Below are 15,265 nucleotides of genomic sequence, written 5' to 3' on the forward strand. Positions count from 1 at the left end.
GGAGCTCATGAAGGAAATCTTTAGGCTGGTGGAGAATGCATTAATTAGAAGCTAGATTACGCAGAACTTGTCATGTAGGTTTCCATCGATGACTTTTGGTAAAAGGCCTTGAGCCGAACTTCCAGACTAAGCAGTATCCTAGTAACATGAGACAGTGTGTTGGGTCGGGGTGAAGGAGTGGCAAGGGTTTGAAAGATGATTATTTTGTGGTGAATGCAGTGTTTTATACTGAGCCAGCAGTCTACTAGAAAAGAACGGTGTTGATTGAGACCAGACATTTTACTTTCTCTTGCGAATCATTCTTATTTGGGAGTGAAAAGTGCTAGAAATGCAGGATCATGACGTCCCTGTGGTCATGACATTGCGGATTGATCCCATAAACCTGGTTAGGGTTAAACTGCACAAACCGTAATGCCTGAAACGTGTGAAATTATATGGGCTTCTAAAATGCTAAATTCTGTATATCTGCAACACAAAGTAAATAGACTTTAAGAAAATAATAATTCTCTGGGGTTTCATCAAGTTAGGAGAAGCAGAGCCTGTACCTCAGCACCATTCATGTAATACTATACAGCTAACATTAGGCCCGTAAGAAGAGACCCTTTAAATGAAAAAGTGTTATGTGAAATTATGTTAGAGCATGTAGCAGTGATTTGCTGCTGAGCCTAAATAAGTTACTGCATGTTGTTTTTTAATACCAGCACTGAGCCTAGTTTTGCACCTCATTCCTTGGTGGGTAGACCACCTCGAAACAAGCACGGGTTGCTGAAGAAGGCAGAGCTTGAAGTCATTTCTTAAAACGGCCTCTGGTATTCTCAGCTTTTCCCTTTAACTTGTTTTTAAACTTAAATTTACCTTTTTACAGTTTTTTTTTTTCTTTTTTTTTAACCTTTGCACATTTGTTAACATATCCAGGACTCACAAAACTTCAGGCGTGCTCTAAAAATGCACCTCTTCAGGGAGGCATACCGCATTCTCTAAACAAACCCCTCTGTACTCCGCCTGATAACATGCTCCCTGACCTACTGACTGCAATCCCTGCTAGCCACCATCAACTGCCCCTGCAATCATACAGATTCTGCCGTCTCCATCTTGCCATACCGTGCACCTCTCTAGCCCCTTACCTTCTGTATCACCCCATTACTTGTAGTATGTAAGCTCGTTGGAGCAGGACCCTCACCCCTATTGTTTCCATCAACTGATTACTATATGTAACCGTGGTTCTGTAATGTTTGTATTTTGTCTTTCTGTATTCCCCCCTGTCTATGTAAGCGCTGCGGAATATGTTGGCGCTATATAAATAAAGATTAGTATTATTTTTGTTCCTTTTCATAGTAACATAGTACCTAAGGCGGAAAAAAGACATATGTCCGTCCCGTTCAGCCTATTACATCCAGTGTTGATCCAGAGGAAGGCAAAAAAAACCCCAATGAGGTAGAAGCCAATTTTCCTCATTTAAGGGAAAAAAATCCTTCCTGACTCCAATCTGGTTATCGGAATAATCTCCGGATCAACAACCCTTCTGAATTTATTAATGATTGGAACATATAATATTGTATCGCTCAAGAAAGTCATCCAGACCCCTCTTGTACTTTCTTAGTGAATTTGCCATCACCACGACCTCAGGCAGAGAGTTCCACAGTCTCAATGCTCTTACAGTAAAGAACCCCCTTCTATGTTGGTGTAAAAATCTTCTTTCCTCTAGATGTTGGGTTCGCCCCCTTGTTACAGTCACAGTCCTGAGTATAAACAGATGATGGGAGAGATCTCTGTATTGTCCCCTGATATGTTTCCAGAAGGTGCTGCCTTTTCCCTTTTTACCTGGTTGACATCTTTTCTTTATTTTGTTCATGTCGCTTTCAACCACCTTGTTTTCTTCTCTTGCCTTTATCTTGTTCCTTTCTTGTTTACCTCGTTCATGTCTTTTGCCTTCGCCTTGCTCATGGAATATGGGAGAAAAGAAAGATGGAGCAACCCAGATGAAAGAATGGAGGATTGTATCCTCTACAAAATGTGTATATAACAGGTGTAGCCAACCCCAACTGACCATCCCAACCCTTAGGGTGGACTTATTATATACAGGATGTACAGAAAGTGTTTTGAAAACTAGGTATAAGAAGCAACCTGTGGACATATACGAGCACACCAATAGAAATATTGCTTAAAGGGGTTTTCCAGGGAGAATACTACTGGTGACGTATCCTCTGGTCATCAATAGTTGATCGGCTGGAGTCCGTCACTGGGGACCCCGGCCGATCAGCTGAGCAGGAGCATGCTGTCAGCGACGCAAATAAACAGAGGTCAAAGCAGCAGAAGTCTCCGCACCAACCTCTGTGTAGTGGTCGGTGCTTGTAACTGCAGGCACGGCTCGCGTTGATTTCAATGAGAGCCATGCCTGCAGTTACAAGTGCCTGCCACTACATGGAGGTCAGTGCAGAGACTTCCACTGCTTCCTCTCCGACCCCTGTATAATTGTGGCCCTGACAGCAGGTGCACAATCAGATGATCGGTCGGGGTCTCCCTAGCAAACCCCTTTAACTTCTGTATTTATCATAAAACGAGCACATATGCACGTGTTTCGAGGCTAATGGAGCCTCTTCCTCAGTATTTGCTGGGGGCACACTAGACATGAAACAATATGGTGGAAAGTAACAGATGTGTTGTAGGTACTGACTCTTCTATTGCATGTGTAGAATTTTTGCAGGGTGACAGTGGGTTCATTAAATGAAGTGAAGCAGAGGATGATTTTCTAGTGGTTTAGCATATATGTGGCTTGGTATGAGCTCTATATATATAGTTTAAATAGATACATTAAAATGTTTGCGCAATACCTAAATGTATATAAAGTATTCAATCCATTAACTCAATGATCAAACAAATCTAAACCGTTCATTGTTGGAAAATAAACATATAAGTAATAAAAATCAGTGGGCCCAATATATCTGATCAGCATGAACACAGGCCTTTAAAAAAGGTCATTCTATAGAGGAGAACCAAGTCATAAGTAATCAGAACATTGTATGCTCAGTGAATGAATAATAAGAGTTGTGGATGACATTGCTTCCCTATGGGCACCTTGAATTGTGGATCTTCCATGTGGGTGACTTGTGCAGATTCCGCAAACCAAATCTGCCTGTGGACATTGAGCCTATTTGATTGTGGACATTGAACCTACGTAATTAAATGATTTTAGTTTGGACAAAAAAGACTGCTGCAATCAAATGCACTAGGTAAGGGGCTGTTTTTTTTTAGTTTTTTGTTTTACCTTGTTCATGTCTATTCCCTTTATCTTGTTCATATCTCCTGCCTTTACCCTGTTCATGTCACAACCCTGTACTTTGATTTGGCCTTTTCTTGTAACTTGCTATCCTCTCTTTTTTTTAATATACCTTGCTTCTCTCTCTTTCTTTCCCTTCACCAGATTCCTATTTATTTCTATTGCCTTGTCCCCCTTTGCCCGTCCCCCTTTTGGCCTGCCCCCTTGCCCCGCCCCCTTTGTCCCGACTGCAGTTTGCCCCACCCCTTTTGGCCCCGCCCCGCTGCTACCCCCGTCCCCCTTTTGCCCGTCCCCCTTTTACCCCCTCCCCTTTTGCCCCCTCCCCGTTATGCCCCGTCCTGGTCTCTGTCCTTTACCCAGTTCTTGTGTTTTGTCTTGAACCGCTTTGTTATTCTTTTACTTTTTATACTTTCATCTTGGTCTTCTCTACAATTACTCTTAATATTTTTTTTAAATACACTTCATGCTGTCCTAAAATGTTTGCTGCTTGCAAGGTTCCCCATTCTAATATCATTTCAGATTGTATGCTGTATACCTTATAATGCTGTGACCCTGTAATGAGACAGGCTGGCAGCGGCGGCGCTGGTCATGTGTTGTGCTTCTACATCCCTCTCCAAGATGCTTTTCATTAAGGTCCATGTTAATTCTCTCACTGAGTGGATTCTGTGCGGCAGCAAGTTTTGTGTTCTTTGAGGCAGTTGGTGAACTATTAAAAGAAACAGATTACACACAGCCATATTCATCATTATGTGTTTGCTGCCCACATGTCTTTCCTTATGCTGTTTTCTTTAATTGAATGACTAACTAAATGCATCCAGTAACTCACATGGCAATGCTGCGTTCATTACTGGAAGCTGCTGTAGCGTGTATGGCCAAAAACGGAATGAGTTCTGTTGGGACGTTGCCTTCATCTTGATCGCGGCTCCTAACTTTTTATTGCGATTGCTGATGGATCATAGAGATAATAAAGTCATTTCATAGAGGTCATTGAATTTGTCCTTATTGGGATCACTGCGATGGCCCTAGAGGAGATGATAATATGGCAGGGCTGACCGATTAGTCACTTAGAGATAGTCTGTATGTCAATACTTCTCTTCCGTAGAAATCTGTTCCATCACTTGGCAAATTTCGGGATTTGCTTAAAAATTGGCTGCTAGTTGCTGCAGTCACAAGTTTAATAGTAATTGGTTGAGAATTTTCAATTTCAAGGATGATCTTTGCTATAAACCCAAGTATGAACCATAGTTTACGGATCCGGTTTGTATTGATCTCACCAGCACTTGAAATCGATCCAGCCAGGCCAGTCATGCAAATTTGCCGCACTTTTGTTAGGCAAGTTCAGAGATGGTGACATTTATCATCTGTGGATTTATGCAAAATCTGCAGTGATAGCATTGCAAGATCATCATGTGAGCCCATACATATTTAGTGGTGGATATGCTGGAGTCTTTCCTTTACCACTGCGAAGGGTGAAGTTAGCTGCAAATCTGCAAGACATAGTCATGCTGAAGATTTGTCATGTGTTATAAGGGAATGGGGTTTACAGGGTTTTCTCTTTTCCAATAATGCCATTAGAGTGCTCACATTTATAGTGTTAACCCTTTGCAATGCAATTTTGGATTCAAGGTTTCTTAGGGGGCTTTTTCTTTCTGCCATTATACAATGGCGCCATCTGCTGGCTAGAGCCAGTACTGCGGTATGGGACATGCTGGAGAGCCCCCCCGACAACAGAGCCGCCAAAAATATACAGGAAGAATACCCTTCCGGACGTCTTCCGACATCGGAGCTGTACAGCCTTCAATCAGAATGCCTTCAGACGTCAGACAGGGGATTGGAAAGGGTTAAATCTTAACCCTTTGCAATCCAATTTTGGATTCAGGGTTTCCTAGGGGGCTTTCTTTTTCTGCCATTATACAATGGTGCCGTCTGCTGGCTAGAGCCAGTACTGCGGTATGGGACATGCTGGAGAGGCCCCCGACAACAGAGCGGCCAGAAATATACAGTAAGAATACCCTGACGGATGTCTTCCGACATCGGAGCTGTACAGCCTTCAATCAGAATGTCTTTAGATGTCAGGCAGTGGATTGGAAAGGATTAAGTCTTAATGCCTGTTTTAATGGGATTTTCTCATGAAGGTGCTTGCCTGCTTGAGCCTTCCCTCTATGAGCCAGAACAAAGAGCAGCTCTGTACAAGTAGTTCCCATTCTGGTGGACTCAAGCCATCTTTGTATAAATGGCCTACAATGCTTGGCTGGCCATTGGCAGTGTGCCAGGAGCGGGGTTGGGGCTATCAGCTGATGGTTCTCCAGAGCTACATCCCAGGAGGGGGCTTTTTTGGTGCCCACTTTTATAGAGTCAGAAAAGTATCCCCATTGATAGTGGCAGCTTAGATCCTCTATAAATAATGCCAACCTTTCGTGTTAAAGCAACCCTTTGATTTTGGGACACAATTCTGTTCTGGGACAAGAGGGGATGGGGAGTATATTACCTTCAGTTGTTCTTCTCTGGTGCCCTCCTATTTGCTGGCTTGCAGTCCTGTCTTTGACAATACAAGATGACCACAGCAATTGTCTAACTGCCTAATTTACATTGCTCTCTGATTGTCTAGAATTGCTCATGTGATCAGCATTGGCCAGTCAGAGAGCAGGAATAGTGTATTAATAGTATAAAACTACCTGTGATCTGTGGAGGAGAGTAAGGAGTCTGAAGATTGCTTTGTCCATCTTGGAAATCCAAGAACAGGACCTGGAACCTACTGATTGAAGGGACAGCAAAGAACGACTGCAGATAATGTCTTGGCTAGAACTTTCTCAGAAACACATTGGAAGTGTCAGTTTTGCCCTGTCTTTACTTGTTTAGGAGTTAAGTGAAGCCAAGGTTTCACATACTGCTGTGGATGATATTCTGCTGGATGCACATTGGTAAGGTTTTAATCCAGTCTTTGTGAACATGCTGAAGAACTGCAGGTGGTATTTCTTCACAGCATTGTAGGATTCGCCATTTCAGGTGAACCATATTGTTTATTTCTTCTTCATACCCCGAGGACTTTAAATGGCCCTAAAGATAAACATCCAAAGGCATTAAGTACGGTGACCTTGGTGACTGTTCTCCTAGACTTATATACCAAATCCTGTGCCCAGGAAATTGCTTATCCAGCCTTTTGCGTACAGGCACCGCAACGTGTGGAGGTGCGCCATTCTGCGCCATAAATAGGAACTCTCTATTCTCATTAGGCGCAGATGGAAATGTGGTATCCTGTAACAGCTGAAGGTATTTCTCACTGTTAAGTGATCCCTTAATGAAAAAAGGCCCTGATTGTCCGACAGACTTTACCAACTTTGTCCTTAATTAACTTCTAAACAAGTGCAGATAAGGCAAAACAGGCAAACATAACCCCCCTTCGCATTTGAAAAACCTGAGCTGAATTCAATATGGCAGAGTTCAAAATGGCCGCTGAAAATGTCTCCTCCACCAAAAAAAATGCAGCCTCCTTCCCAATTAATACTTTAACACATTGAAAGTCAGTTTTATCAATATTACACTAGTTGAATTGTATTGTGTAGTAGTATGTCCAGACTTTTGCCTCACCCTGTACTATAAGCAGGGTCACCTCAGCAGCAACTAGCCTGGCAAAAATGCGTCTGCCTTATCAGCTTTTGGAGGGATCTTGCCCTGTTAGTCACACTTACCCTAAAAGAACATAAAATGACCAGGGGTTGTCTATAGCAGAAAGCCCCTTTAATATCATATTGAGATGTTGCAGATCATCTTATCATGACTGCTTTCTTGACGCTCTTTGTTCGAGCGTGGTGCTTCTTGTGCAGAGGCATTGTAACTTCACAAAGACCATGAGAAGACTCTGGTTTGGGCTTATATTCCCATCAAGTTACAAGGCCCATTAAAAGGTCAGACATCAACTTGTAGGAAAGCCGAGGCATTTTATCATCTCCCATTTGCATCCCATTGCTGGAGGAATTTGATGGTCATTGTATATACAGTAGAACAGCCATGGGTTATCTGGCAGTAAAAGAACACATAACATGAAGGACTGGAGCTCTTGCCGGCCATCCTGCCATAACATGCTTATTTTCCACATCGTTGCCCTCGCCTGTATAGAGGAATTTGGAAGCAACACAAATCGACAGGACACTTTTTTTCGAATGTTTCCGAGGTATCCTGTGATGACAAATGTCTTTCGAGGGTCTCTGGATTCTATAAGAAGGCCGTCTGTCTTCCATGCATTTGGTACTTTATGTGCCAGGCAATCCTCCTGACAGTTGGGGGCAGTTTTATTAAGCGAAGGGCTGTCAGGAAGGTCAACAGTCTTGCAGGCTCCTTTGTAACCTGGGAGCAGAGCACTGATTTATGCCTTTAAGTTCAGGGAGTAAAAATAGTTTTGTGAGTGTGAAAACTGTTGGATGTGGGACTGGGCAAAGCAAACAGTCAACTTCAATGCAAAGCAAATATCCTGCTCTTAGGTTTCTTAAGCAAATGTCAGAAAAACCGGAGCATCTGCCATTTTGTTTTCTTCTACATTACTAATATCGTATTAATAAGTTAGACGTTGGTCAATGCCAAAGCGTAGCTTTAATCTGGGGATTTATGTGCGGAAAATCTTACAACAAGGCTGGTTCGGGATAAAAAGGTTATTTTAACGAGTGCAACCCAAGCACACAACGAAGACTGGGATGACTTTGTGCCTTGTCCATCCTGATACATCTGGTTTACATTCAAGGTTTTTCGACAAGGATGGATGATTAAAACGTATACAAAAGCTTTAATTGTGTGGTGAAATGACACATCTGTGGTAGACCACGGCAACTTAGCCGATACCAATTTCTTCTGACGTTTTTCAATAGCTCAGCATCGGAGTTTAACTGAAATTTCAAGATGTTTTCTATCTACCAATCATTTCCTTCTTACCAATGGGTGCTCAATCTTGTTGATGTGGGGGGTTCTTCTTATCTCATGGTGCTCAACAATGTCTCCGAGATTCCTTCACCCTCAACATCTGGATTACGATCTTCTTCTAAGTTTTTCCAAGACACTATGATTAAGGGGCCTTTTACATTGACTGATTATTGGGCACGGGCATTCGCCCACTCAATTATTGGGTCTTGTAAATGTGCCAACAGTTAGCCAACAAACTTACAGACACTTATTCATTAGCCGATCGTCTTGTTTATGCAACAATACAAATTCTCACTAGTCATGTTCACATCCCCCTATGTCATTTTACTTTTTTCTGTACTATTTCCCATCGATGTAACTGTGTGAAGGCTCGATGTGTGCTTGACACCCTGGAATTTGTATTAGAACCACTTTGGATTATATACAACTTTTTGATCACTTTGTATTGCATTTTTTCTTCTTGACGGGTAACTAAAAAAAAACGCAATTCTAGTGTTGTGTTAGTTTTTTTTTTCTGGACAGTGTTCACCATGTGGGATAAATAACGTGTTACGTTGATAATTTAGACTTTTATGGACGGAGCTATACAAAATATGTTTTGGTTTTTTTTGCAAAGTATAGGAAATAGAAAGTTTTTAGACTTTATAATACCTTTTTATTTTCTCTAATTAAACGTTTTAAAACTCCATTTATTTATTTTTTTCTTCAGTCTTCATAGGGGGCTTGAACTTGCAATTGCTTGATGTCTCCTGCAGTATAATGTAGTACACAGGTAGTCTATTACAGGCATAGATTGATAGGTAATTAGCCTTGGCACCTGGGGCCTTCAGAAGGCTCTAGGCTGCCATGGCACCTCATGTTCTTATTGCATAAGGGCTGTTTGGGACCCCCACAAAATTGATTGGGGGATTTGAATGCCACGGTTAGAACTGACTACGGCCTTTGCAGGGCTAACAGCCGTGATCGTTGTTAACAGCCGGCACCCACATTGTATGGAACAAGATTAGACGGAAATGTTAAGTACTTAATAATACCGCGTTTCCCCGAAAATAAGACACCCCCTGAAAATAAGGCACCCCCTGAAATTTGCAGAAGTCCCAAATATAAGGCCCCCCTGATAGTAAGGCATAGTAAAGTGTGCAGGCAAGTCAAGAGGCCTGTCCCCTGCTGCCATCCCCGTTGTCTTCTACCTCCAGATGTATAGGTAGATCTGCAGACAGTCTGCTGTTATCCTGTCCCTGCTGTGCTGTACGAGTGTGCTGTTGTGAGCTCCTCTTGCTGGCTGGAAAAGTCCATACTGTACGTTCTGTCCCTGCTGTACACGTCTGCTGTGATGAGCTCCCCCTGGTGGCCGGAAGCTACAATACCATCCCTGCTTACAGGTGGTCCAGGAACTTCTGTCTGTAGACAGGTACGTTACTTTACAGCCCTTATTATTTTTTTTTATGGCTCTGTGTGTGAGTCAGGCACCCTGTGTGATTCTTAAGGCTGGCTTCTCACAGAGCGTATTTCCAGCGGAAATCTCACAGTTTGGCCACAGCGATAAACAGCGAGATTTCCGCCAGGAAAGCACTGCTTCAAAACCCACGGCACTCAGCCGCTTGTTTTGAAGCGACCTGGCTGCACGCTTTTCCGTTTCTGTGGCCGGTGAATCCGCACCACAACTCCGGCTTCTCCCAGCTTTGCAGTGACAGATTTGCTGTCCCATGTGGACGAGATTTCTGAGAAATTTCATCCACAAAGCTGGCCAATTGAGGGATTAGCGGTCACAGACGGATTTGCCGCGGCGAAATAAGACACCCCCTGAAAATAAGACGTAGCGCATATTTGGGAGCAAAAATTAATATAAGATGCGTCTTAGTTTCGGGGAAACAGGGTATTTATACAGGCAGATGATCTGCAGAATAGGGATGGACGATTATTAATAAGATCATTAGTCGGCTGCACATTTCCTTGTTTTTATGGGAAAATGGGCAATCCAGCAGTGAACATTTTTATCCTTGCATAGAAGAGGCAATCAGCTGACGAAGGAATGTTTGTTCATCGCCGCATCATTGCCACATGTACACTGCCTTGGGATCAGACAGACGGACATTCAGGTGTAAAAGGTCCTTTAATGGAGAGATGTGCAGTCAACCAGTGATGGCCATATGGGGATGGACGATCTTATTAACGATTAGAGATGAGCAAGTATACTCGCTAAGGCACATTACTCAAGCGATTAGTGCCTCAGTGGAGTATCTCTCAGCTCGTCTCTAAAGAGTCGGGGGGCGGGGAGTGGCGGGGGAGAGTGGGGAGGAACGGAGGGGAGATCTCTCTCTCCCTCTCCCCCCCCCCGCTCTGCCAGTGCTGACTGGCATGCTCATTGTCTTTAATGGAAGCATCGGTAATCGAGAACAACAGTCTGGTCAACTGGAAACCTCCAGTATTTATGAACTGGGATCGGAAATCACTAGAACTTTCCCCAACTATTGGATCTACAGTTACGGTTTGAGCTTTGCTTTAAGAATAGGGCTACATCTTCACTATTATGAAGTCTTTAGACCATAGGTTCTGTAAATTACAGCTCTAGATTTTGGAAATGGAAAACCGACAAGTATTATATACTAGTGGTATGCTATCTGAGACATTAACTTTTAACACTGTTTACACCGTTATGCTCGGGGAATAGCCAAATGAATGGGTGAAGTTGAGCGCATTAGCCTAGGTGGACTTTCTATACTGTAGGGGGAACATTTTTTTGATTGAGCAAGAATGCCCTTATAATAAAGGCTGTAAGCACCTATGTACAGTGCATCTAAAATAAAAAAGGAAGCAATGGGGGCTATATTGTTGCTATAATCTAGATTAAACATACACTCCCGGTTTGGTGTATACCAAATAGCTCCTATGCAGACCGGTGTATCTCCATGGTTGAAAACTGTAAACAAACCTTGGGTAGTTGGTCTTGTAATCATACTCCTTTCCACCAGTTTTTCTACTTGCTAACATACATTGAATAGACACTTTATTAGAGATACCAGCCTCTTTACGATTGGAGCATCCCTGTATGGGAAGAAGACCCATGATCACAGAGTGCTGCAAAAAATCAACTGGCCAAGTTTTCTGTGAATTAGTTTGTGTGAATCCACAATAGAATGGGAAAACGGAGTGACTTCTGAAGGAACCTTGTTCATTGGAACTAGACTATCCGGGGCCAGGATTTCACTGCCAACATTGTGGGGTTTCCTTATGGGGAGTATATCGAGAAGGGTGTGACTGTTGAAAAGCATTCAGTAAAAGAGGATCCTATGGATCAGAGGCGTAACTTAAAGCTCCTGGGCCCCAATGCAAAATCTGTAACAGGGCCCCCAACTATAATGCTTTATTCATAGTACTGGGCTCCCTATATGGAGAAGAGAAGCCTTATGGGCCCCCTAAGGCTCTTGGGCCCGGGTGCAACCACATCCCCTGCATCCTCTATAGTTACGCCAGTTCTTTGGATGTAAACAACTCATCAACGAATGAGGCCAGAGGAGGATGTCAAGAATAGATCTGACGAACAAAGTGGTGCACAGTTAAGCAAATTGCACCCAAATACATTTCTGGGGCTTGAACTAAGGGTGACTTTACATGGAACAACGATTGGCAACAAAATCACTCAAATGAGCGAGTTTGCACGACAGTTGTCCCGTGTATACATGGGACCTGACAGGGTACTGATCGACAAATTGCTAAGTTGTTGCTAGTCGCTTAGTTTCAGCTCATTGAAATGAAGTGACTAGGGTGCGAGTTCTTGCTGAGTGTAAACAGGCAGTCATTCATCTTTGAACAACTGCCTGTTCACAGAGAATAGAAACAGGCGGCCACTTGAGATCTCTAATGCGTTCCACCTCCATTCGCTGAACGGCTATCGCTCTTGTGTGAAACCGCGGAAGCGATAAGTCTTGGGATAACTGTCAGCCACTTATGCACTTGAAAGTCGTCCAGTGTAAAGTTACCCTACCATGTCTGGACAGTCAACTCGTCATTTCTTAGCACAGATGGGCTATAACAGCAGATGACTAGTTTCACTGTCATTGCTGTCTAAGAGAAACAGAATGTCAAGACTTTGGCGGACTAAAGAGACCAAATATTGGATCCCTGAGCAGTGAAAAAGCATCGCCTGGTCAGATGAATCCAGATGGGAGGTCAGAATTTGGCACAAGCAGCATGAATCGATGAACCCTTAATTTTAGCTGTTCAGAACATGTCAGCACCTCCATATATTTTGCAGCAAGTTCTCTTGCCCACGGGGGCTAATATTCCTGCAGATCGTTCTCAACACCTACGGTAGTCAAGTCTATACCATGATGAATTGCTGCAGTTTTGAAGGCCGAAAGAGGTCCAACGCACTACTAAATCGGGCTTGTAATAAAGTGGCCTTCGGTGTATAGAGCAATCATACCGGCATACAGTATTTTCATTATTTACAGCTCTACAAAGCATTTTTTTGCCTTTGTAACTTGCACTCCCTTATTTCTGGCTGGCAGTAATAAACTGCAGGGTTGCCAGAAAACGTGTTAATCACAGATAATTATAGCAAGTGCATGGCCTATAATGTCATACAAATGGGGAACTTTGTAAGTTCACCGTGTCCATCTGAGGATAGTCACCATCTGTATCATATCCAAAGGTGCAACCTTCTTCCCAGTCATGCCAATACCTCGTATCCTAATCATTACTCACCGCTTGGCAGGTCCTCAAAGTATTTGGAACGTATCCACATCCTAGTTGGTAAATGGCATTAAATCATAGGCTAGATTGTATACATGGTGCGGCAAACAATAGCCAGAACCGGCAAACAATACGAAGAGCTTTTCACCCTCGAACAATAGCATTTACTATTTACACAGCAGGTGATTCGTGATGTCAGATTTGGCAATGTGACTAGTAATCACCTTTATACAGCCCATACATATTACACAGCACTAAGCTTGAGTTTATGGGTTCTGCCCCCATTGGGGATCACAATTTTTTTAAATTCATTGATTAATATGTAGAGATGAGCGAGTATACTCGCTAAAGGCAATTGCTCGAGCGAGCATTGCCTTTAGCGAGTACCTGCCCGCTCGAGACCAAAGGTTCGGGTGCCGGAGCGGGGGAGCGTTGAGTAGCGGCAGTCAGCAGGAGGGAGCGGGGGGGAGAGAGGGAGAGAGAGATCTCCCCTCCGTTCCGCCCCGCTCTCCCCCGCAGCTCCCTGCCCGCCGCCGGCACCCGAACCTTTTGTCACGAGCGGGGAGATACTCGCTAAAGGCAATGCTCGCTCGAGCAATTGCCTTTAGCGAGTAATACTCCCTCATCTCTATTAATATGTCTTGGGAGCTTGGGAGGCAACCAAAGTGCCTGGAGGAAATCCATGCAAACACGGAGAGAACATACAAACTCCATGTTGATGTTGTCCTTGGTCAGATTTGAACCTGGGGCCCCAGTGCTGCAAAGTAACAATGCTAACCCATTTTAATTGAATAGGTCCCCCGTTCAGGACACACACAGTATGTATTGCCGAGTGTGAAGTTCTCGCTCTGGTGGCCTGGGCATGTCCTTGCATTCCATGAACAGCCTATTACTTTGCAAGTATTACCGTGTAATGCTTTATTTCCCCTATGGAGGCGCTGCAGGGCGGTTAGACAACAACATAAGCCTCTGGGAAGACAACATATCCGCTATCGATGACCGTAGGGTGACGTGCTGGTGTTTATGAACAGTGCGTAGAAGTTTTTATCAATTTCCAAAAACTACATCTGATGCTCATATTTGTTTCTTTTCTTACAGTCACACGGGGGAATTGAAGCTTCATCCCAGCTTGTACCTCTTGCTCCTCATCCTCAGTAGGCTCTACCCTTCTCCCATGGATGGCACCTATTCTGCACTCAGCATGGCTCCTTTCATCCCCTTCATTATGAGGTAATCCACTTACACTGAACAATAGGGGGGGAGATCTGTAATAAGAAATCGTAAAGAAAAAAAATTATATATATATAGATACTTTCTACTCCGATAAAAATGTTCTAATTAGAGATGAGCGAGCACGCTCGGATAAGGCAGTTACTCGAGCGAGCATCGCTGTTCTCGAGTAACTGCATTCTCGTCCAAGCATGCTCGGGTGGCGGTGGGGGTGAGCGGGGGCATAGCAGGAGGGAGAGAGCGAGAGATCTCTCTCACTCTCCCCTCCGTCCCCCCACCCCCCAACACCCCCTCGAGCCTGCTCGGACGAGAATGCAGTTACTCGAGAAGAGCGATGCCCGCTCGAGTAACTGCCTTATCCAAGCATGCTCGCTCATCTCTAGATCTAATTAATAGTTTTGTGCTTCTTTACTTCTGTGCTGGATAATCGAATTATCAAAATTTTTTGGATTTGGCTATTATCACACTACTTCATTTTTGCTTTACGTTCTACATTAGGGTCGGAAACGCTCAAGGCGCACATGTCTTTACACCCATAGGTTTTGGCAGAAATGCATTTGCATAGCTTTTCTTCCTCAGTTGTACTGAAAAGTGTAGCAACCATCGGTATGCATTTATGGAGCCTATGGGCAATGTGCACCATGCTGTTGGAGGGTCTACCTATCAAACCATGTATGAACCCAAATATAAGCTAAAAACAAAATGTCGACTGAGCCTTGGAAGGCGTTGTACCACAATCACAAGATATGCCTTATCCACAGGGCGTAACTTGCTGATCAGTGGGGGTCCTGAGAGACCCACCAATCCGGAAAACGGTGAAGAAGAGGCTGAATGGAGCACTGGTTGCACAAACACGCTGATCCATTCATTTTCAATGGCGCTGCCAGAGGTGGCAAGTGCCCGGGTATTTCCATCAGCCTCATTGCAAATAATGGAGCGCAGGCTGTGCATGCCCGGCCAGCACTCCGTTCATACTGACGTCACTGCAGAGATAGGATAGGGGATAACTTGTGATTCTGGTGCAACCCCTTTAAAAGGGTTTTCCAGTATTGTAAAAGCATGGCCATTTTCTTCCCAAGACACCAGACCGACCTCCCTTTCCACTCCATCCTATCCCTTTCCTTTCTTTTTCTATTCTTTTTCTTTTTTTCT

General features: G+C 43.7%; 1 protein-coding gene across 2 annotated transcripts in view; it reads left to right on the top strand.

The window, feature by feature from the left end:
* The window catches only part of THADA (THADA armadillo repeat containing), a 551,380-nt gene that overhangs the window by 293,818 nt on the left and 242,297 nt on the right, over positions 1–15,265 (top strand). For both annotated transcript variants that reach the window (XM_066595569.1, XM_066595570.1), the window contains exon 28: positions 13,982–14,113. In XM_066595569.1, the coding sequence (XP_066451666.1) occupies positions 13,982–14,113 (132 nt within the window). The remainder of the gene's footprint in view (positions 1–13,981; positions 14,114–15,265) is intronic.

The sequence above is a fragment of the Eleutherodactylus coqui genome, chromosome 3 (genome assembly GCF_035609145.1).
Source record: "Eleutherodactylus coqui strain aEleCoq1 chromosome 3, aEleCoq1.hap1, whole genome shotgun sequence".
NCBI lineage: Eukaryota > Metazoa > Chordata > Amphibia > Anura > Eleutherodactylidae > Eleutherodactylus > Eleutherodactylus coqui.